This window comes from Oncorhynchus clarkii, chromosome 17, assembly GCF_045791955.1.
Source record: "Oncorhynchus clarkii lewisi isolate Uvic-CL-2024 chromosome 17, UVic_Ocla_1.0, whole genome shotgun sequence".
NCBI lineage: Eukaryota > Metazoa > Chordata > Actinopteri > Salmoniformes > Salmonidae > Oncorhynchus > Oncorhynchus clarkii.
In genome coordinates, this window is record NC_092163.1 from 28,493,737 (window position 1) to 28,518,557 (window position 24,821).

General features: G+C 41.8%; 2 protein-coding genes across 3 annotated transcripts in view; both read right to left on the reverse strand.

Moving 5' to 3' along the window:
- Nucleotides 1–1,077: 1,077 nt before the first annotated feature.
- LOC139370667 (deoxynucleotidyltransferase terminal-interacting protein 1-like) lies at nucleotides 1,078–15,424 on the reverse strand. Of its 2 annotated transcripts, none has more exons than XM_071110280.1 (13): nucleotides 15,031–15,424; nucleotides 13,220–13,290; nucleotides 12,893–12,989; nucleotides 12,387–12,485; nucleotides 12,219–12,287; nucleotides 11,743–11,796; nucleotides 11,567–11,628; nucleotides 11,075–11,120; nucleotides 10,792–10,850; nucleotides 10,573–10,633; nucleotides 4,889–4,960; nucleotides 2,115–2,170; nucleotides 1,078–1,877 (listed from the first exon to the last, which is right to left on the reverse strand). In XM_071110280.1, the coding sequence occupies exons 1-13, from the start codon at nucleotides 15,106–15,108 to the stop codon at nucleotides 1,763–1,765; spliced, it is 939 nt and encodes a 312-aa protein (XP_070966381.1). In that variant the 5' UTR covers nucleotides 15,109–15,424; the 3' UTR covers nucleotides 1,078–1,762. The 2 variants fall into 2 exon arrangements, with proteins under 2 accessions (XP_070966381.1, XP_070966382.1); XM_071110281.1 differs by lacking the exon at nucleotides 15,031–15,424 and adding an exon at nucleotides 13,953–14,289 and having other exon boundaries at nucleotides 1,082–1,877.
- Nucleotides 15,425–17,857: 2,433 nt separating this feature from the next.
- Nucleotides 17,858–24,821, reverse strand: part of LOC139370669 (mRNA (2'-O-methyladenosine-N(6)-)-methyltransferase-like) — a 51,277-nt gene continuing 44,313 nt past the window's right edge. The window contains exon 16 of the mRNA XM_071110285.1: nucleotides 17,858–20,495. Coding sequence (XP_070966386.1) covers nucleotides 20,144–20,495 — 352 coding nt within the window. The 3' untranslated portion in view covers nucleotides 17,858–20,143. The remainder of the gene's footprint in view (nucleotides 20,496–24,821) is intronic.

A 24,821-nucleotide genomic window follows, 5' to 3' on the forward strand; every position in this document is an offset into this window, starting at 1 on the left:
AGCTATCCTGTATGGGACCTAACATGTTTTACTGTGAAAATACGTTGTCTCAGTTATAGCAATGTAATAGCAGTAGGCTGGTCACCTGCATAAGAAATAGCACTTCCTTACAGTATCTATATCCACAGTAAAACAAGTTCTATAGCGACATAACCTGAAAGGTCGCTCAGCAAGGAAGAAGCCACTGCTCCGAAACCACATTAAAAAGTCAGACTACAGTTTGCAACTGCACATGGGGCCAAAGATCATACTTTTTGGAGAAATGTCCTCTGGTCTGATGAAACAAAAATCGAAACGTTTGGCCTTAATGACCATCATTATGTTTGGAGGAAAAAGGGGGAGGCTTGCAAGCCGAAGAACACCATCCCAACCGTGAAGCACAGGGGTGGCAGCATCATGAGGAAGGAACATTATGTGGATATATTGAAGCAACATCAAGACATCAGTCAGGAAGTTAAAGCTTGGTCGCAAATGGGTCTTCCAAATTAACAAATGACCCCAAGTATACATCCAAAGTTGTGGCAAAATGGCTCAAGGACAACAAAGTCAAGGTATTGGAGTGGCCATCACAAAGCCCTGACCTCAATCCTATAGAACATTTGTGGGCAGAACTGAAAAAGAGTGTGCTAGCAAGGAGGCCTAAAACCTGACACCCTTACACCAGCTGTCAGGATGAATGGGCTAAAATTCACCCAACTCATTGTGGGAAGCTTGTGGAAGGCTACCTGAAACGTTTGACCCAAGTTTAAATTGTTTAAGGCAATGCTACCAAAAACTAATTTAGTGTATGTAAACGTTTGACCCACCGGGAATGTGATGAAAGAAATGAAAGCTGAAATAAATCATTCTCTACTATTAATCTGACATTTCACGTTCTTAAAATCAAGTGGTGATCCTAACTGACCTAAGACGGGGAATTTTTACTAGGATTTAATGTCAGGAATTGTGAAAAACTAAGTTTAAATGCATTTGGCTAAGCTAAACTTTCGACTTCAACTGTATATTACGTGATGGTTGATTCACGTTTTTGATAGATAAAGGACATGGTTTATGCCATGACAAACACTAAACAAAAAATAGCTGTAGTCATTAAAACATTTATTTTGCATAGAAATGACTAACAAATTGATCAAGCACCCATATCCTTTTTAAATCATAGTCAACTAATCCGAAAAGACAAAATTAAATACATTCTGCTCTTGAAAGTTTGTAGTAAAAAATAAAATCACAGCAAATGACAAACAAAAGCAACTGACATTGTATAAAATTGAGAATACAGTCTAGTAAATGGGAAAACAAAATCACTGTACAAGAACAATGGAAACTCCTTATATATTCATTATGGGGGGGGAATACACCCTCACCCCCAAGAACCGTTCTATTACCAAGGGGCCATAGCCTGCCATAGAGCCCCTTTTAACGTTACAGTACAGTAAGGATAGAAATAGAAAAAGGGGCACATTTCTTTATCAAAGAACACTGTTCAGTAGTTGTATACAATGATACTGCATCCAAAGCTACACAGGCAGAAAATACATTAGCACTCTTGTCCAGTCTCTCGTGATTTGATATGACAGGAATTCTTTCTGTGGTTTTCTAGGCCTGGATCCCAAATGGCACCCTATTCCCTATGTTGTGCACTACTTTTGACCATGACCTACAGTATATTGCTCTGGTCAAATGTTGTGCACTATATGGGGAATATGGTGCCATAGCGACACAAAATAGGATTTTATTCCTTCCCTGCACACAAAGTACAATTTTATTCCTTCCCCGAACTCTGGACCTCCATGGCTTTCTGCATCTTCTCAATCATCCACCCAGGAACAGTAAAAGGCTTTAATTCAATTGGGGTCATTTTTAGGTCGGGGCAATCTCTGGAAAAAATATCAAATAAACAATACACAACAGAATCATAATCTCATCATGACACCAGTGTAACACCCATTGGGCTTGATTTAGTCTGTTTGAGCTGTAGGCTATGGCCAACTCATCTGGGGCGACCAGGTGAGGTGTGCCTGGTTTAAGAAGTGAATAGCCATCGGAGATACTCAGTTCAATGACAGATTGACACTTACTGGATAACATGGGGACCAACAAAATGTTTTCCTTACTTGTAATCGTCACTCAGAGAAAGGTCCTGGACGTCCTCTTCAATAAGGAGATAGGCCTATTAAATCATAAAATGTTCAGATTAGCTTACATTTGTTAATACATTTAGCAAATCAAACTTGTTTTTAAACTTACAATATGTAGAAATCGCTCCGCCATTACCTGGTTGCTATATACTCTCATGTTCACCTCATTTCAGTTTGTGACTAAATAAGCAACACTGTAGAGAATCATACAAATCTAAACAACAAATAACTTTTCAATAAGTACAAATATTGTTTGAAGCTAGTGCTTACAAAGCAGAAAAGTGAAGCTTAAAATAACTGTTCTGTGAAAATCTCACTTTTAAATGTTCATATTCTGTTAACACATACCCAAATAATGTTGTTGATTCACGCTATACTCATGCAGCCAATGAATGAATGAATAAAATATATATATATATATATAAAAAAAACTTAAATACCCCACTTCAAACTTGTATCTCACAGACCGTTTAAAAAAAATGCTTGCCATTTCCTCATAGAGAATGATGTCATACTCCTGAGGAGGATGAGCTGGCCAATCAGCGGTCTAGAGGAGGATGATTGGGCCAACCAGCAGTCTGCTCATATTCATATTTGTAATGACCAGTATACGTCCACAGCATTCGGTTGTGTATACGCCCACATCATTCCAGCACAGAAAAGCATCTTAACATACTAAATTACTATAAACCCAGCAGTGTTGCAGTTCTTGACACACTCAAACCAGTGCACCTACTACCATATCCTGGAAGTAGGTCCCAAATCCCAAATTGCTCTTCCAAGCATTGGAGGTGAGCAGTCATTACTCGAGTGGGACACTTACTGATGCTGTTTTCTGTTAGAAACATGCACAGCCAAGGGAAGGTGGCATAGTTCCCTTTCTCCAATAATAATGATTTCCTTTGAATCCACTGATTTGGTCACATATGTAGATTGCTTGCATTAAGTTCGTTCAGTTTCCCAAATACCTGTATGTCTTATAGTCAATGAGACATTATTTTATTATACAGAAAGTCAACCAAGTCTGTTTTTAAAAATGTATTTTAACATCTGTAATTAACTTTTGTTTGTGCTTTTCTTATTAACACAGTTCTGTGTTCTATTCATGTGCTGTTCTATAAACCAATTTCTGTGTTCATGCAAGTGGCTGACTGTAAAAATCCTCACTATCAGTAGCTACAATTTGGCAGTACGCCCAGACCTTGTTTTGAGAAAGAACAAAATAAATCTCAGTTTCAATGTCTCAGCTTAGAGAGAAGAAGCATTGTGAGATATTGGTCTGTCACACGAATGAAACAAAATGGTAATGATTCATGAATTATGCTAAATCATACAAATGTACCTTTTCTGTATACCAGACAACTGCTGGGGCTGCCCAGGCAGAGCTCCTGATAGACATATGTACTATGGTGCATTGAGTTGGTTAGAACCTCTCCAGCACGCTGACAAATAAAGGATGATACATTTAAGTTTGACTTTGAGTGTCCCTGTGTAAGAATTTCCACGACACATCCATTGTGAATGATGACAGTTCCTCTCTCAATGTGAAACATCTTTCCAACGCTCCCCCTCGATAACCACCAAGCCTCGGGGTGAAACAGAACATTGTCATGCTCTGATCCCATATCTCCATGTGGTTTTGTGAACAGGCGTTCACGCAGTGTATGTGGTTTGATGTAGCTTACAATCGAAGTTACCTGCTGCAGTATATCGCAGAGTTCTGTGCTCAGCTCTTTTGCCATCAGTTGCTCTCGGTGTATTATACAACGCGTCCATATGGCAAAGGGAGACACATTCATAACTAGATTGCAGAGGACTGCCTGCCAACCTGCCATAAGAGCCCCATTTGTGCAAAAGCCCACCATTCAATCCCATAGAACCAGGTTTTGGTCAATATAGCCACACAGCACACTGAACATCCCCTGTGCCATTTCATGCTCGGGAATCGCGAAAAAGAACAATATGACTTTGTGAAAAGAATTCCCCAACATGTATAGCGAACAAAAGTCAATGCATGGGCATCTCAGCCCTCACAGCTAACGTGCATTTGGAGAGCTTAAGCTGGGGAGTTTGAGTCGTTCATTCAGTTTCCTCTTGATTGTTAGCAATAGCATAAATTCTTTGATTAACAGTGTTATCTGACAAAGGAATTAATGTGAGTTTCTGTGCCTCCCTACACATTGTTTTCACCATATCAATTGCAGCCGGTAATGTCAAAGTCTCTGCAATAGTGTGTGGTTTCATAGCGCAGGAATGATTCAAGTGCAATGGTCAACTGCGGCCTTTTCCTATGATCACTCTGGTTGAAATGGATCTTTTAGAGTTGAATCATTTTCAAAAAGGGTCGCGACCTCTAGTTTGGGAACCGCTGGTCTTGCCCATTCACCCTCAATGACACACATACACAATCCATGTATCAAAGCTTAAAAATCCTTCTTTAACCCGTCTCCTCCCCTTCATCTTACACCGATTGTAGTAGATTTAACTGGTGACGTCAACAAGGGATAATAGCCTTCACCTGGATTGACCTGGTCAGTGTGTCATAGAAAGAGCAGGTCCTTAATGGTTTGTACACACTGTATAACTGACACTGTATGTCTGTATAACTCACATTTGGATGTGAATTTGGTAGGGTAGTCCACAAAGTTGTCCTTCAGCCAACTTTGCATGACAAAGAACATGACAGAGGAGTTTGGCTAAAGCACAAAGATATCTGCAACCAGGTTAGAGTTTTTGTACAGAGCTCTTACCATCTTTCCACCTGTGGCTCTCATATGCTGTCTCTCTGCCAACCAGTGTTTGTCCTGAGCATCAGCCGCATACTGAAAAAAACACACAGTATTATTACTTTATGTAAGCTTTGTGATGGTTTATGGGTAGGGGATACTGGTTGTCTCACTCACAGGTTGGTTAGCATAACAGAGCAGTGATGCAACTGTCATCGCACATGGCCATTCCTGTTCCATATCTTTGACTTTTAGATGTTATTGTATGTGCTACTGCAATTCAGTTTTTTAGCTCCCAATGTACACATGAATCAAGAGGTCATCCACTTGGTCAATTCATGTCAGCGTCACAAAACCTTGAGGCCAGGGTCATTTTTATAGGAGGTTCTAATAGGTGGACATTTTTGTTAGTACTAAAGATAGGCATAAAGGACGAGAGCGAGGTTGAGATCATAGCAATAGAATGTTGAGGCATGATTAGAATGTTGATTACTTTCTATGATGACATAGACCATAGACATTCTGCTGGTCGTTCCAATTTATCCCAAAGTTGTTTGATGGGGTTGAGGTCTGGGCTCTGTGCAGGCCAGTCAAGTTCTTCCACACCGATTTCCCCCCCAAAATTCTGTATGGACCTCGCTTTGTGCACTATCCTTATCATGCTGAAACAGTAAAGGACCTTCAAACGATTGCCACAAAGTTGGAAGCACAGAATCATCTAGAATGTAATTGTATGCTGTTATGTCATTGTATGCTGTTAAGATTTCCCTTCACTGGAACTAAGGGGCCAACCTCGAACCATGAAAAATCGCCCCAGACCATTATTTATCCTCCACCAAACTTTACAGTTGGCACTACGCAGTCGGTCAGGTAGAGCTCTCCTGGCATCCGCCAAACCCAGATTCATCCGTCGGACTGCCAGACGGTGAAGCGTGATTCATCATTACAGAGAACATGTTTCCACTGCTCCAGAGTCCAATAGCGGCAAGCTTTACACCACTCCAGCCGAAACTTGGCATGAAGCTCTGACGAGCAGTTATTGTGCTGATGTTGCTTCCAGAGGCAGTTTGGAACTCGGTAGTGAGTGTTGCAACCAAGGACAGATGATTTTTACACGCTTCAGCACTCTGCAGTCCCGTTCTGTGAGGCCTACCACTTCACGGCTGAGCCGTTGTTGCTCCAAGACGTTTCCACTTCACAATAACAGCAATTATATTAGACCGGGCCAGCTCTAGCTGGGAATACATTTGACCAGCTGGCTTGTTGGAAAGGTGGCATCCTATGACGGTGCCACATTGAAAGTCACTGAACTCTTCAGTAAGGCCAGTCTACTGCCAATGTTTGTCTATGGAGATTGCATGGCTGTATAAGCAAACAGCAAAATGTATACGCAAACAGCTGGAGGCAGGGCTTTCGCCTATAGAGCTCAATTTGTATGGAACGGTCTGCCGATCCATGTGAGACTCAGACTCGGTCTCAATCTTTACTAAAGACTCATCTCTTCAGTAGGTCCTATGATTGAGTGTAGTCTGGCCCAAGGGTGCGAATGTGAACGGCAAGGCACTGTAGTGACGAACCACCCTTGCGGTCTCTGCCTGGCCGGCTCCCCACTCTCATTCTCGGACCCTATGACGGGGGTTGAGTCACTGGCTTGCCAGTGCTCTCCCATGCCGTCCCTAGGAGGGGTGCATCACGTCGTGCCAGGCTTTTCGCTATACTCGACTTGACGTGATTTTTCTGTCTGGTTTTGCATCCTCTCGGGCTTGTGTGGTGGGGGAGATCCTCGTGGGCTATACTCCGCCTTGTCTCAGGGTAGTAAGTTGGTGGTTTGTTGATATCCCTCTGGTGGTGTGGGGGCTGTGCTTTGGAAAAGTGGATGGGGTTATATCCCGCCTAGTTGGCCCTGTCTGGGGGTATCGTTGAACAGGGCCACAGTGTCCCCTGACCTCCCCTGTCTCATGTAGGGTTGCACATTTTGGGGAATATTCAGAGGTTGAACATTTCCGTGGGAATATTTGAAAATTAATACCATATAAAATTTAGATTGTTTTTGCATTGGATATATTTACCATATCATATGGAAACAAACACACATTTTACCTTATCAGAAGTAGACAATTGTAAATTATTAAATCCTTCCAATAGAAATAAAAAAATAATTTAGTTACAAATGTAACTTTAATTAAATGAGTTGACTTTTCACATTGGATGATTTCAGTGAACAACAAAAAAACGAGAATATTGAATAATCACCAATGATCCATCACATCTCCCAAAAATGTTTTCAACATACATCTGTAAAATGATAGTCTAGAAAATGAAGCTTTGGTTGTCATCCTCTCAGGCTTCCATGTCTTCTCCCTGGACCTCCTCAATGGCCACCTCTTGAACATCAGACTGAGGCCTCATTTTCACTGTCACTTTCCAACCTTGTTGAGGATGGCTCGTTGTCAGCCTCAAAAAGCCTCAAATTTGCCTGGATGGCCACCAATTTTTCAAACCTTGTATTGGTCAGTCTGTTGCGTGCTTTGATGTGTGTGTTCCCAAACAAGGACCAGTTGCGCTCCGAGGCGGCTGATGTTGGTGGGATTTGGAGGAGGATGGAGGCAACAGGGGAAAGAAGTACCTTCCACCAGGTGGCTGATGAGATATGTTGGCACGACTGCCATATTGCATCTCCATCCCAAAGCCCTTGCTTGGAAGTGTACTTTGCCAGACTGGCCAAGGTGGCGAGATACGGGAGTGATGACACCATAGGCCTTGTTGATCTCTGCACCAGACAGGATGCTACTGCCAGCATACTTGGGGTCCAACATGTACGCTGCTGCGTGTATGGGCTTCAGGCAGAAGTCTTCACGCTTTTTGATGTAATTTCAGAATTGCAGTTTCCTCTGCTTGGAGCAACAGTGAAAAAGCGACGTTTCAATCTTGACATGACCCTCCAGCATGACAACGCCACCAGCCATACTGCTTGTTCTGTGTGTGATTTCCTGCAAGACAGGAATGTCAGTGTTCTGCCTTGGCTAGCAAAGAGCCCGGATCTCAATCCCATTAAGCACGTCTGGGACCTGTTGGTTCAGAGGTTGAGGGCTAGGGCCATTCCCCCCAGAAATGTCTGGGAACTTGCAGGTGCCTTGGTGGAAGAGTGGGGTAACATCTCACAGCAAGAACTGGCATATGTCGCAGTCCATGAGGAGGACATGCACTGCAGTACTTAACGCAGCTGGTGGCCACACCAGATACTGACTGTTACTTTCGATCCCCCCCTTTGTTCAGGGACACATTATTCCATCTCTGTTAGTCACATGTCTGTGGAACTTGTTCAGTTTATGTATCAGTTGTTGAATCATACGTTCATACAAATATTTACACGTTAAGTTTGCTGAAAATAAACACAATTGACAGTGAGAGGACATTTCTTTTTTTGCTGAGTTTAGTCTATGTGCCGGGGGGCTATGGTCAGTCTGTCCTACCTGGTGCAATTCTCCCGTCTTATCTGGTGTCCTGTGTGATCTTAAGTATGCTCCCTCAAATTCTCCCACATCTCTCTTACTTTCTCCCCTCTCGAAAGACCTGAGCCCTAGGGCCATGCCCCAGGACTATCTGGCCTGGCTGTCCCACCTGCTCGTGCTGCTGATCCAGTTTCTGCTGTTCTGCCTGCGGCTATGGAACCCTGACCTGTTCACTGGACATGCTACCTTATCCCAGACCTGCTGTTTCAACCCAGCCTCTCCCTCTACTCCCGCACCCGCAGTCTTGACCTCTGAATGCTCAGCTATGAAAAGAGATCTGACATTTACTCCTGAGGTGCTGACCTGTTTTTATTTTACCTTTATTTAACTAGGCAAGTTAAGAACACATTTATTTTCAATGACGGCCTAGGAACAGTGGGTTAACTGCCTTGTTCAGGGGCAGAAGGACAGATTTGTACCATGTCAGCTCGGGGATTCGATCGTACAACCTTTCGGTTACTAGTCCAACGCTCTAACCACTAGGCTACCTGTCGACCCTATTGCACCCTCTATAACCATTGTAATTATTATTTGACCCTGCTGGTCATCTAAGAACATCTTGGCCATGTACTGTTATAATGTCCACCCGGCACAGCCAGAAGAGGACTGACCACCCCCTCAGAGCCTGCTTCCTCTAGGTTTCTTCCTAGGTTCCTACCTTTCTAGTGAGTTTTTCCTAGCCACCATGCTTCTACATCTCCATTGCTTGCACTTTGAGGTTTTAGGCTGGGTTTCTGTATCAGCACTTTGTGACGTGCTGATGTAAAGGGGTACGAGGTAATTAGGTAGCTATGTAGTGTGAGTATGGTGTAGAGTAGGGTGACTACGCAACAGGATAGATAATACAATGATCTGTAGCAGCAGCGTATGTGGCAAGTGTTAAAAACTGTGTGGTTTCAGTATAGATGAGTGGGTGTATGTAATGTGTGCTGTGGTGTCATTGTAAATATGTGTGAGTGTTTGGGTAGAGACCAGTGTGTGTGCATAGTCAGAGCAAAAAAAAACGTGTCACTTGAATCTTGCGCCAAAGACTTATCTATTACTAAACTGTATTGAAATACCTGTAACTGAAGTAAACAACCTGTTGCCATATCCAAGGACATCAGTTATTATTCGTAAAACTAAGCAAGAACTGTCTTCTTACCTTTCCTGATAACTTAGTTTTCACTACAACAACAAATTTAAGCTAAATAGTTTTTTACTCAACCTCTATAACATTTTGTGACTGTCCAAATACAACAACAAATGATGCTTTGATGAATCCCAGATTATCCTGATTTACAAGGGAATGGGGCACATTCTGAAACGCATTAATGTGGACAACCCCGATCAGTGATGTTATTTTACATTTAATCTTGAATTTGAAGAGTTTTATAAACCAGTTGTGATCAAAAACTACTCAAGACTCTGCCCCAGAAAGTCCATGACTCCTTAAGGGATGAGAAAAACTTGGCAAACACTCCCTTTGAGGGAGAGACTGTTGTAGATGTTGAGTCCACCTTAGTGGAACAAACTCATTCTATAAGCCAGGGCTTCTGTTCCACTGAATCCATTTCTGATGCATTGACCAATGAAAGCAGCAAGGAGGATAACGTAACTGTTGAGGTCAGTAAAAGTTTCTGTTCAATGCACAGCCATCCTATGGATCCCGGAAGACTCTACTATGCAACAGGCCGCTGCTGTTGCATGGTAGTGTGCTTATGAAGTGCAATGTAGTGTGCTTATGAAGAAGAGAACACCTTTCTTCTGACCAATACCAAATAATGGTCCAACTACATAACCCATCAAGCAAGAGAGATAGTAGACCTTGGCTTGCTGGATGGCCGTTTTTCATTTGATTAGGACCACTGCCCAGATGTCCAAAGGGTGGTTTCTGAGTTATATACCATAGGAGATCTATAATAGGATCCCTTAGTACATTTATTGTAAAAATAAAAATAAAAAAGGAGGATCCTGCCAATATACATAGATGTTGATTCTAGACAGAGAACATATTTATCATAACATTTTTACATATGTCATGTTCTCTGAATGTACTATAAATAAACAGTCTGGAAAATATTTTAGTTGATGCTTCTTTCATTGCTCTTATTTTGTCCCAAAATACATTTGGGATCATGCAGTAGGTTAGATTTGGAGCCAGATCTGTATGTTTGATATACAACCAAATGTACATCACGAGAGAGAGAGATTTACCTTGAAGAGTTCAGCATGTTTGATGTAAATCCTTCCTCTGGTGCCGCCCATTCCTAAAGCCCTACAGATAAGCAGGGATTTGGATATTCATTAGAAACAATGCAGGCAAATATACAGTTGGACATTGGCCCACACTCCCATGTAACTCAATGTCATCATCTTTCTATTTTTTTGTGAGTCAATTGAACATTGTTAATACTGCCCTTAATTTCCACTTACTTGTTTGCCCTGGACCCAAGAACAAATGTGCTTCCTTCATTCAGTCTGGAAGGGTCCCACTGTATAATATAAAACGTATTGTATAGAGAAAATGAATTATACTCAAATCCATGGGACATAATGCAAACAAACTACATACTTTTCATCTTAATGTTATCCAAAAAGGACAGTGCTTTTGCAATATTAGAATGCACGAGGGAAAATAGTTATAGTTTCACGGTAATCGATCGATGACTATTGTATTTAGACATTATCACGTAATTAATAAATGCAATAAACTCACCTTTGGTCCCTCACGCTTTACGGACTCCAATGTCTTGGGCTTGGGCCTACAGAGGGAGGAAAACACTGGGTGAACGTGCATATGAATCATGGCATTTTACAGCATAAATGTTTGAATATTCATTTTAAGCTAGATTTACATTGCTGAGATCCAGGGCGACAGGTAGCCTAGAGGTTAGCGCATATGGTCAGTAACCGAAAGGTTAAATCCCCGAGCTGACAAGGTAAAAATCTGCCGTTCTGCCCTTGAACAAGGTAGTTAACCCACTGTTCCTAGGCCGTCATTGTAAATAAGAATTTGTCTTACCTGACTTGCCTAGTTAAATAAAGGTTAAATAAAAACACAAAATTACCATCACTATTATGTGAATTTGAGTATGAGCATTCATGAATCAGTGCTTTAACTTGTATTTTGCATAGGTTTTGATAAAGAAAACAACTTCACTGGCAGCAAGGTGAAATCATGTCTTGTCGAACAAGAGCACATACTCACACATTGCTATATGTAACAGGTTTGTCGTAAGAACCGACAGGAGCGGTTGGGCGTCCTTTCCGCTGTAAAAAAAAAATAATAATTTCCATATTGTCAGTTACTCTGGGTTTTGGGTACGTTTATTATTTTTTTAATGAAGTCTAAAAGTTTATTTCAACAAGGGCAGACTAGTTTACCTTTTTGGGAACAGGGCTGGCCCTCTGGCTGGACTCATCCTCCAGTTTCACCCGCTGTAAGAAAATAGACATTGTTGCTGAGATGAAAGTGACAGCGTTCTCTCTACTTTCCTTCCAAGAACTCCATTTATGATTTTGGAGCAATAAGACTAATGCAATGAGTAAATCACTCATTCATACTTCCAGCCAGCATCCTCACTTTCAAATAACAACATAACTGTTTGGAAGCGTGAATCAGTGTATCATGTTCACATTAAAACAACTTCATTTATATGAGATTTGGGCTCCATCTAGATAAGTCCTTCTGCAATATCTCGCATATTGTCTCCTCGCCTCCTTTCAACCATATTGGAGGAGAAGTTTCAAGGCCCTCCCCTCAGTCCTTCTCCTCTAATGCACTTTGAGGTGAGGAATCGAGGAAAGACGGATGGAGAAAAAGCCATCGTTCTCCAGACTCATTTAAAATCTTCCTTGACCTTGAATGGAAGCTCAGGCCCTGGTCTTGCCACTGCCGCTTTCTCCCCATCTGAGAAGATCTGTTTGGCCTGACAAGGGACAAGAAATGAACATTACTCATAGATGTCTCTGTGTTAAACACAATCTACACAGAGATACTTCTTAAATACATTTAGCTGATTTCTTACATTTTCTAGGCAGTTTCTGCAGGCTTCTCGGATCAGCTGGTCGGTCTGCACGTCGTCTCCAACGTTCTCCTTGACATTGCTGGCTGCTTTCTCAAAGAACTGCGGTAAAGAAAGTCAAACTACGAAGACTGCTCTCAACAGAAGAAAGTAGTCACATTTCAGAGACAAATAAATGCCAACGTATGAGCATATCAAAGGCAAAGTAGTGACAATTTGTTTACATTTCAGATTTGTTTGGGGTGTAAAACCATTCCGTGCTCTCATTAAATCATATGAAAAGGTACTATGAAAAATGCCTAATAAAAAGCATGTTCAATTTGTAAGCTGTGTTGAGTAAGGATTTCAAATTTGATTAAATCCCTCGAGAGTATTACAATAGTTGAAGTTATGAGTAAACAAATGTATGTCCTGGGAGTATGCACTGTGTGGAGATATTCACATAGCAATGGGATAATTGCCATTTAAAATGCATGGAATTTGGAAGAAAATATATCCAGCAGACTTACCTTCATGTATTTTCTGAAGACTCCCATAATGTCCTCGTTGAAGCTGGGCTGCAGAACCGTTCGGAGGAGGTCCATGGATATAACAGGATCTGTGTAGCTAGATGAACAATGATAGTGAATAGATAAGCTATATTACATATTTTGGAAAATCTGTCTGGAAAGTCATTCTCACAAAACAAATCAGCTCTGTACTAAAAATGCTATATCTTAAACTTGACTGCTGACATGTACAATGCTTGGTATTGTATTACTATTAAAAGTGGACTAATTAACAAAATACTCAGATGTGTTTGAGTGAACTATCCCTTTAACAGTCAGTCAACTTACCTCACGGTCATCTGTGAGCGTCTACCCCTGCGATGGACCTGTCTGTGTTTTATCATGATGTTCCATGGATTCTGGAAGAAGAGGCAAAGGATGCACAGAGTCAGCAATAAAACACCAGAATAGAGACATTTTAATTGAGTGAGGCGTCAAAGAGGACAACTGGCCCGCCCGGCTTCAGTTATGTTATAATTCAAAACACTGAATTCTAATTAAGCAATAAGGCACCTCAAGGGTTTGTGGTATATCCCCGAGGTGCCTTATTGCTTAATTAGAACAGCCCTTAGCTGTCAATATACCACAAACCCCCGTTGTGTCTTATCGCTATTATAAACTGGTTACAATGTAATTAGAGCAGTAAAAAAAAATCAAATGTTTTGTCATACCCGTGGTATATAGTCTATTATAAACTGGGTGGTTCGAACCCTGAATGCTGATTGGCTGACAGCCGTGGTATATCAGACTGTATACCAAGGGGTATGACAAAACATTATTTTTACTGCTCTAATTACATTGGTAACCAGTTTATAATAGCAACAAGGCGCGCGTTACGTCGTGCCTCAGAACAGCCACACCCCCTTGTGCCTTATTGCTTAAATATACAACAGCTTTCAGACAATCAGCATTCAGGGCTTGAACGCCCAGTTTATAAATACATTTGATAACCAACAACTACTGCAACACTTTTGCTGTGCACACACTACACGACTTAAAATCTTAACTTTGACGTGCTCACATTTTCTGATTTCCTTCATCCAAATCTTTCATTCCGTCCATTCTCAACCACAGGACGTGGGTACTAACGTTACACGATTATTAATTCCCTCGTTGTTCCTGCCCTGAGTTTGTTGGTTGTCGTAAGGAAAAATATGCCGACACTGAAACAGTGAGCTGCATTATGTGCAGATGTATACTTTTTGTAAAAAAAATATATATATTTAAAAAGAGACGGAGACGCAGACTTAATATGAAGAAAAAAAAACAATATGAAATTATCTTTTTGGTTTATGTCATGGCAGGACGCAGATGTAGGCCAATATTGAAGGATTTAGTTTAGCATAGCCCGGTGCACCGAGTGAGGACAGATTTCACTTAAGGACCAATGAAATGGTCTAAACCATTGGTCTAAACAAGGGACACCGGGCCATGTAAAACGAACTTGCACATTGCGAAGGCAGCCGCGTTCTCTCCACAACTCCACCCACGTTGATGCCTTCCTCTTCGCCATCATTGTTTTGGTCTCACATGCGGAATGCTCATTGCCTAATTCTACAGTAGTCCTTTCCCAATCGCTTCGTAGCACTGGTCATACTACAAGATGCACGACCAACATTTCTGAAATGTCAGAAAATTATCGGGACATCCGACAAGGGTCTGGAGAACGGAACACTCATCATTGGTGCGTCCTTGACCCGCTCAAAACTACGCTAGTCCCGATGTACTGATCCTAGCCCAAATTCATAGTATTTCACCCATATTATGAAAATTCGTCTGGGACGTCAAAAACGTATAGCGTACACCCGGCCTATAGACTGTTGAAATGACAATCGCAAAACACAATTGCCTCGCTTCCACGCAAAAATTAAGGAATGAGCTCAAACTGTCAATCTGCGATAGCTATCCGTCATTGACAGATGAGATATGCTAATTTAAGGACTAACAGTTGTCCACTTTCACTGACAAATACAAAACTATTTAAAAGGACTATCAGTTGTGCACTTTATCGTAACATGACTGTGTAATCACAGTTCGTAAGCATTCACAGTTCGTAAGAAAGTATTATGTTATGGAATTTGTAGATGCTTAGCGCTCACCATAGTTTGTATGGGCGGCTGTTCAACAGCATCTTGTTGAAGCCAATCCCTCCGTCCCTCACTTCGATGAGCACCCATTTAGCAAGTATTAATTTGAAGACAACTGTCTGGGATGTGATGATTGAATAGATCCTCGCTGTAGCTCGCGACCAGGAAAACTATTTTCCGTCTCGACGCTTTTGCAGAAGTGGGCAATTGTCAAATTGCGAATAGTTATTTTATATATATTTGTACAAAATAAGACTTGGTTTTCTAAATGCGTGCTGTCAAATTACTTCCTTGAGTAACTTTACAGAATATTCCAGCAATCAAAAGCAACAGTCTCATTTTCTAACCACACAATTGTTCTTTGACAGACGATGTTGTTTCTAGAAACCAAAACGAACATATGACTGCCATCTATTGTACGGGAGGTACCAAAATGTATTCAGCGCACGCGTAAAAGCGTGTCCGTGTGACGAAAGCTTATGAACCATTGCAGCCGCCATCTTTGTAGGGGCTTTCAGCAGCAATTTGACTATCACCAAACATTGGAATATACTGACTATTCCGCGCTGCTATCAGCATACTGGCTTGTAGTTACTAGCATGACAGTATACGTTTTTTATATCACAGAATGAGCCAGATGTTTCCCCGGATATATAAATATGAAGCATCCCTTTGGCGTTTCCACTCACCACCAAATATGGAGATGAGAGGAAGCCCGGTGGCCGGCAGTGGGAGAAGATCGCGCGAGACGGATTTTGGCCGACACTATGCACATTTTCTCATCGTTGAATCTCAATACAGTTTTCTGTTCCTAAAACTAAAATTTGACTTTACCCTTAGCCAACGTGTAAAAATTGCGTTGTTTAGGAGTATAAGGCCAGATTGAGTTATTGCACTTATTCCACTGCATGAGGCATCACTACAGACCCTGGTTCGATTTCAGGTCCCCTTATCAATCTACCAAAATGCAAAAACAGGTTTTTAGACGTTTTTGCAAATTAGACGTTTTTATTAATTTAACTAGGCAAGTCAGTTAAGAACACATTCTTATTTACAATGACAGCCCATCCCGGCCAAACCCGGACAACGCTGGGCTAATTGTGCGCCGCCCTACGGGACTCCCAATCACGGCCAGATGTGGTTCAGCCTGGAATCAAACCAGGGATTGTAGTGACGCCTCCTGCTCTGAGATGCAGTGCCTTAGACCAAATCTTGTTTCTTATGATCAGTCTTTAAGTGCCTTTTGGCCAACTCCAAGCGGTCTGTTGTGTCTTTTGCTGGCTTTCGTCTGGCCACTCTACCATAAAGGCCTGATTGATGGAGTTCTTCCAGAAGGACTCCACCAATCTCCACAGAGGAACTCTGGAGCTCTGTCAGAGTGACCATATTGGGTTCTTGGTCACCTCCCTGACCAAGGCCCTTCTCTCCCCCCCGATTGCTCAGTTTGGCCAGGCAGGCAGCTCTAGGAAGAGCTTTGGTGGTTCCAAACTTCTTCCATTTAAGAATGATGGGGACCAATCCCTCCTTCAATGCTGCAGAGTTTTTGGTACCCTTCCCCAGATCTGTTCCTCAACACAATTCTGTTTATGCGCTCTACGGACAATTCCTTCGATCGCATGGCTTGTTTTTTTTGTTGCTCTGACATGTACTGTCAACTGTGTGCCTTTCCAAATCATGTCCAATCAATTGAATTTACGACAGACAGGTGGACTCCAATCAAGTTGTAGAAAAATCTCAAAGATGATCAATGGAAACAGGATGCACCTGTGCTCAATTTTAAGCTTCTTAACATATTTGCATAAGTATTTTATATTAAAACAGTTTTTTTTATGTTTGCAAAAATGTTTTTAAAAAACTGTTTTGACATTGTCATTATGGGATATTGTGTGTAGAACGATTTTATTTAACTAGGCAAGTCAGTTAAGAACAAATTCTTATTTACAATTACGGCCTACCCCAGCCAAACCCTAACGACGTTGGACCAATTGTGCGCCACCATATGGGACTCCCAATCACGGCTGGTTGTGATAGAGCCAAGAATCGAACCAGGGTCTGTAGTGACGCCTCTAGCACGGAGATGCAGTGCCTTAGACCGCTGTACCACTCGGAAGGAAAACCATTAATTTAATCAGTTTTAGAATAAGGCTGTAACAAACAAAATGTGGAAAAAGTAAAGGGGTCTGAATTACTTTCCATATGCACTGTAAGAGGAATGGAAAAACTATGGCAAAATGTATCTAATATTTTAAAGTCTGTGAGAGCTGTTCAAATTATGGTTCAAAGCCCAGAACATGTCGTGTCAGCAGATAAGTAAGCATCTTGAAGAGAGCCTGAAAACTTACTACAGTGTTCTAGTTTATTAGAAATCCAAGTAACATACATGGTTTGACACATTTTACTGGGAGAAAATGTGATTCGGCGCATCTCTATGCTGGTTCCAATGGAGATCATGTCACAACATTGATCATTTACTCAGAGGGAACTAGGAAAAAGAATGAATTCAGCATTTACATTCTCCTGATTCTTCCCCATAGGAATCACATTGAGAAAAACATTTATGGTATTAGATGCTCTACAGACAATAAATGACCATAAGGGTAAACCGATAGGGATAAATTAATGTATTCATACTCATCCTTTATGTAAAAAGTCTATGGACGGATTTAAGAATACAAATATATTTCTTATGATTTAAGGCGTCAGAAATGTCATGCAAAATCAATTCCAAACATAAAATATGCTCTTACCAGAAGAAAAAAAGAGAATTAGAAAAATAAAACTCTAGTAATTTTGCTGGTTACACCGTAAGCATTAATAATGCAATCATAGACACGTCTACTTTTACATACAATATATATATTTCTTTTAATAACACTTTGGTTTAGTTTAAACAATTTATATGTAATAAACTGTATAATACAAACAGATTTCTTAAATTATGTTAAATTAACTCAAATAAAAAAATTATGGATAAACAGACAGCACAATTATTATTTTTGCTATCAGAGTTCAATACAATTGTGTAGCAGAGAAAAATAACATACTTCATACCAATTTTCTGTACAATATCTATACTTTGTTTTGCTGGTGACAGAAACATACTAGGATCAGGGTATGTGACTGGTGCTCGACGCTCAAATGACAAAGAATGAATGGCTAGTTTGTCTCCAGGTTCTTGGGCACGATGCCAGACTTACTGTAGTAAGTATTATGTTCAAAGAGAAAGACAACCATCATACATTTGCAACAGCATAAACAGAACCTTGCCTTAACCTCCAGCCCCATGCCTAATTAATTCTCTATAAAAAACAAAATCCTAAGTATATACAAATGGGGCAAGGGCAAGTGAAGATTTCTAGTAAGAAACGTATGCCTAAACCCATTGTACAAGCATTCAGGCTATAGATAATAATATATGCTGAGATGGCATAGTAGTGCGTGAGGATCATAGTTTACAAGGACAGAGACAATTAGTCATATAATGACGAATTGTATAATAAACATTTGTATCTTCTCGTTTATTTCTCCATGTATTCTCTCGGCTAGATGACTGAGGCCGAGGTGAGTCGCTTTGGCTGCATCCCTAATGTCATCGCTTTGGATGCATCCCTAATGGCACCGTATTCCCTATATAGTGCACTACTTTTGACCAGAACCCTATAAGCCCTAGTCAAAAGTAGTGCACTACATAGGGAAGATAGATGCGTCCCACATGGCACTGAGACCTTCTGTTTTGTCATTTAAAAATGTACATTCATTGTGCTGCCCAGTGATGCGTTCTAATGTCATACTGGTGTAAACATATAAAAATTGAGATTGGAGGGGTTAAAAACAACATAACTATTTTATGTTTCCATGCCATACCACGCACTACAATGTGAAAATAACGCAACCAGGTTGAACACAATCACAGAATATGTTTAACGAGGGTATAATTTACATCAGGTATTATTACATTTAGTACTTTACCATATTTTAGAGACGTGGATAGGGTTATAAGCAAAGGGACGTACTGTATTTTGCTCAACAAGCCAGGTCAACAAACACAGCGCAGGGGGAAAGGCATAGTAATTCAGCTGTTGCTCGAGCCAACGCTTACCAATGGTTTACAACATTTTGCCATTGTAAGATGTATTAATGGCCTGTATTTGCATTTATTGATTTTTGTATTTATTTACTTTTTACAAAATTCCTCTAACTGCAGATATGGAAATGGTGTATTGGCCGATATGCAACTACTACTCTGTGGTATGTGTGACCTGCATAAAAATTGTCCACAAAGAAATGCAATGTCTTCAAAGCCCTCAATCTCTCTCGTTCAGTACCCTGAGGGTTTCCCAAACTCGATCCTGAGGCCCCCCTGGGTGCCCATTTTAGTTTTCCCCCTAGCACTACACAGCTGATTTAAAACATCCAACTCCTCATCATGCTTTGGTTATTTGAATCACTGTGTACTGCTAGGGCAAAAACCTAGCTTGGGAAACCCTGCTCTAACTTCTAGGCTGTCCTATGTACAATGATTGCCTCTAAATTATTTGTAGGCTTAAGGGGGTTAGAAACATAGCTTTATCACCCAATGACACATCTCCCTTCTGTACCTATTAAGGGATAGAGAGGATTTTGGACAAACAAAACAAAAATATTTTCCAAGGACCCACTTTTCAAATCCACACGTCAAAACCGACAACCAAATCCTGCTGTCCGGGAGCAGATCACAATGTATGTCCCAAATGGCACCCTATTCTCAGGGTGCCATTTTGGATGCACTCTACAGAAAAAGGCCAATGAACAAGGTATAGAATTACCCAATAATTACTGACAATGACAGCAACAATGATGGAAAAATAAATCCTAGTAAACCGCTACCACTAGCTACATTGATAAAAAGCAACGAGAGACACTATAGTAAATAACGACCAGAATCATAAAAACCTAGTAGAACTAATATTAAATAGTCGAGGCAGAGAAAGTAAACCTATTTTAGGGGAGAGGCCCTCCTTTGTAGGCTACCCAAGCCCTCGAGTAGTCCAGGGCCAAATCCTCACCCCACACTCTCTCAGCACCAGTTGTAGGGTCCCCATCCCCAAAACGCACCTTACTCTCACCCATGTCCCCTCCCTTGCTTTTAAAGGCTGGCTGCCTCGGAAGGTGGTGTAGTATTTTCCAGAGGACTACAAGAACTACTGCTGTTTTCCTGGCTAGCGGGTGATGTGTCCAAACTGGCCGATCGCTCAGGTGCCGTCTTGGCGGCAGTAGAGTCTTTGTTGCCCGACAACCCCGCACTGGCTGGGGAGGGCATAGTGGGCACAGAGGAGGTGGAGGAGGGAACTGGGGAGCCCAATGTTCGCTGGGAGACCTGATAGGCTGCCAGCAGCTCCTGGATGCGCTCCGGCGTGGGCTCCCACTTGGTGAAGCCGGCGTCATTTTGCAGGAAGATGATCACCGTGCCATGAACTGCCTTGTAGTACATCTCCTCCCTGAGAGAGGAAGTGAGAAAGACATTTAAACTCCCTTCATACAGTGCAATTAGACTGCAACTATGCTAGTGTCCTATTCAGGGTGCATCCGGGAGAGTCCTTTTCGAAAGGGTACTTGGGCAGTGCCAAGTATAAAATGTGACTAATTTACCCAGCACAGGACAACGATTTAAGATCAAAGGCCTGATTACCTGCATGTCCACCAATGTTCTTTACATGTTGAAATGTCCCCGCGGTCTGTGTTACATAGGGGAAACCCGTCGAAGCCTTAAGACCTGGATCAGTGAGCACTGCAGCAATATACGGACAGGTGAGACAAAAAATCTGGTTGATTTAAAAATATGCTGCTCAAAAAAATAAAGGGAACACTAAAATAACACATCCTAGATCTGAATGAATGAAATATTCTTATTAAATACTTTTTTCTTTACATAGTTGAATGTGCTGACAACAAAATCACACAAAAATGATCAAGGGAAATCAAATTTATCAACCCATGGAGGTATACCCATAGCATCAATGCCTTCCTCTTGCAGGAACTGCTGACACACTCCAGCCACATGAGGTCTAGCATTGTCTTGCATTAGGAGGAACCCAGGGCCAACCGCACCAGCATATGGTCTCACAAGGGGTCTGAGGATCTCATCTTGGTACCTAATGGCAGTCAGGCTACCTCTGGTGAGCGCATGGATGACTGACCCACCACCAAACCGGTCACGCTGGAGGATGTTGCAGGCAGCAGAACGTTCTCCACGGCGTCTCCAGACTGTCACGTCTGTCACATATGCTCAGTGGGAACCTGCTCTCATCTGTGAAGAAGACAGGGCGCCAGTGGCAAATTTGCCAATCTTGGTGTTCTCTGGCAAATGCCAAACGTCCTGCACGGTGTTGGGCTGTAAGCACAACCCCCACCTGTGGACGTCAGGCCCTCATACCACCCTCATTGAGTCTTTCTGACCGTTTGAGCAGACACATGCACATTTGTGGCCTGCTAGAGGTCATTTTGCAGGGCTCTGGCAGTGCTCCTCCTGCTCCTCCTTGCACAAAGGCGGAGGTAGCGGTCATGCTGCTGGGTTGTTACCCTCCTACGGCCTCCTCCACGTCTCCTGATGTACTGGCCTGTCTCCTGGTAGCGCCTCCATGCTTTGGACACTACGTTATAGAGATATTGTTATCCACGTCGGCACCAAAGATGTTAGGATGAAACAGTCAGAGATCACCAAGCGCAACATAGCTTCTGCGTGTAAATCAGCTAGAAAGATGTGTCGGCATCGAGTAATTGTCTCTGGCCCCCTCCCAGTTAGGGGGAGTGATGAGCTGTACAGCAGAGTCTCACAACTCAATCGCTGGTTGAAAACTGTTTTCTGCCCCTCCCAAAATATAGAATTTGTAGATAATTGGCCCTCTTTCTGGGACTCACCCACAAACAGGACCAAGCCTGACCTGCTGAGGAGTGACGGACTCCATCCTAGCTGGAGGGGTGCTCTCATTTTATCTACCAACATAGACAGGGCTCTAACTCCTCTAGCTCCCTAATGAAATAGGGTGCAGGCCAGGCAGCAGGCTGTTAGCCAGCCTGCCAGCATAGTGGAGTCTGCCACTAGCACAGTCAGTGTAGTCAGCTCAGCTATCACCATTGAGACCGTGTCTGTGCCTCGACCTAGGTTGGGCAAAACTAAACATGGCGGTGTTCGCCTTAGCAATCTCACTAGGATAAAGACCACCTCCATTCCTGTCATTATTGAAAGAGATCATGATACCTCACATCTCAAAATAGGGCTACTTAATGTTAGATCCCTTACTTCAAAGGCAATTATAGTCAATGAACTAATCACTGATCATAATCTTGATGTGATTGGCCTGACTGAAACATGGCTTAAGCCTGATGAATTTACTGTGTTAAATGAGGCCTCACCTCCTGGCTACACTAGTGACCATATCCCCCGTGCATCCCGCAAAGGCGGAGGTGTTGCTAACATTTACGATAGCAAATTTAAATTTACAAAAAAAAAAAAAAAAATGATGACGTTTTCATCTTTTGAGCTTCTAGTCATGAAATCTATGCAGCCTACTCAATCACTTTTTATAGCTACTGTTTACAGGCCTCCTGGGCCATATACAGCGTTCCTCACTGAGTTCCCTGAATTCCTATCAGACCTTGTAGTCATAGCAGATAATATTCTAATCTTTGGTGACTTTAATATTCACATGGAAAAGTCCACAGACCCACTCCAAAAGGCTTTCGGAGCCATCATCGACTCAGTGGGTTTTGTCCAACATGTCTCTGGACCCACTCACTGTCACAGTCATACGCTGGACCTAGTTTTGTCCCATGGAATAAATGTTGTGGATCTTAATGTTTTTCCTCATAATCCTGGACTATCGCACCACCATTTTATTACGCTTGCAATTGCAACAAATAATCTGCTCAGACCCCAACCAAGGATCATCAAAAGTCGTGCTATAAATTCACAGACAACACAAAGATTCCTTGATGTCCTTCCAGATTCCCTCTGTCTACCTAAGGACGCCAGAGGACAAAAATCTGTTAACCACCTAATTGAGGAACTCAATTTAACCTTGCGCAATACCCTAGATGCAGTTGCACCCCTAAAAACAAAAAACATTTCTCATAAGAAACTAGCTCCCTGGTACACAGAAAATACCCGAGCTCTGAAGCAAGCTTCCAGAAAATTGGAACGGAAATGGCGCCACACCAAACTGGAAGTCTTCCGACTAGCTTGGAAAGACAGTACTGTGCAGTACCGAAGAGCCCTTACTGCTGCTCGATCATCCTATTTTTCTAACTTAATTGAGGAAAATAAGAACAATCCGAAATTCCTTTTTGATACTGTCGCAAAGCTAACTAAAAAGCAGCATTCCCCAAGAGAGGATGACTTTCACTTTAGCAGTGATAAATTCATGAACTTCTTTGAGGAAAAGATTATGATTATTAGAAAGCAAATTACGGACTCCTCCTTAAATCTGCGTACTCCTTCAAAGCTCAGTTGTCCTGAGTCTGCACAACTCTGCCAGGACCTAGGATCAAGAGAGACGCTCAAGTGTTTTAGTACTATATCTCTTGACACAATAATGAAAATAATCATGGCCTCTAAACCTTCAAGCTGCATACTGGACCCTATTCCAACTAAACTACTGAAAGAGCTGCTTCCTGTGCTTGGCCCTCCTATGTTGAACATAATAAACGGCTCTCTATCCACCGGATGTGTACCAAACTCACTAAAAGTGGCAGTAATAAAGCCTCTCTTGAAAAAGCCAAACCTTGACCCAGAAAATATCAAAAAAACTATCGGCCTATATCGAATCTTCCATTCCTCTCAAAAATTTTAGAAAAGGCTGTTGCACAACAACTCACTGCCTTTCTGAAGACAAACAATGTATACGAAATGCTTCAGTCTGGTTTTAGACCCCATCATAGCACTGAGACGGCACTTGTGAAGGTGGTAAATTACATTTTAATGGCATCGGACCGAGGCTCTGCATCTGTCCTCGTGCTCCTAGACCTTAGTGCTGCTTTTGATACCATCGATCACCACATTCTTTTGGAGAGATTGGAAACCCAAATTGGTCTACACGGACAAGTTCTGGCCTGGTTTAGATCTTATCTGTCGGAAAGATATCAGTTTGTCTCTGTGAATGGTTTGTCCTCTGACAAATCAACTGTAAATTTCGGTGTTCCTCAAGGTTCCGTTTTAGGACCACTATTGTTTTCACTATATATTTTACCTCTTGGGGATGTTATTCGAAAACATAATGTTAACTTTCACTGCTATGCGGATGACACACAGCTGTACATTTCAATTAAACATGGTGAAGCCCCAAAATTGCCCTTGCTAGAAGCATGTGTTTCAGACATAAGGAAGTGGATGGCTGCAAACTTTCTACTTTTAAACTCGGACAAAACAGAGATGCTTGTTCTAGGTCCCAAGAAACAAAGAGATCTTCTGTTGAATCTGACAATTAATCTTAATGGTTGTACAGTCGTCTCAAATAAAACTGTGAAGGACCTCGGCGTTACTCTGGACCCTGATCTCTCTTTTGAAGAACATATCAAGACCATTTCAAGGACAGCTTTTTTCCATCTACGTAACATTGCAAAAATCAGAAACTTTCTGTCCAAAAATGATGCAGAAAAATTAATCCATGCTTTTGTCACTTCTAGGTTAGACTACTGCAATGCTCTACTTTCCGGCTACCTGGATAAAGTACTAAATAAACTTCAGTTAGTGCTAAATACGGCTGCTAGAATCCTGACTAGAACCAAAAAATGTGATCATATTACTCCAGTGCTAGCCTCTCTACACT

Bases quoted from the DNA above. Each gene is read 5' to 3' on its own strand.
- LOC139370667 (XM_071110280.1), bottom strand. From the start codon at position 15,108: ATGGGTGCTCATCGAAGTGAGGGACGGAGGGATTGGCTTCAACAAGAT. The intron at 12,990-13,219 runs GTAAGTTGACTG...TTGTTCATCTAG, and splicing joins CGCTCACAGATGACCGTGAG to CTACACAGATCCTGTTATAT. The intron at 10,634-10,791 runs GTAAGTGGAAAT...GCTTATCTGTAG, and splicing joins CTTGGGTCCAGGGCAAACAA to GGCTTTAGGAATGGGCGGCA.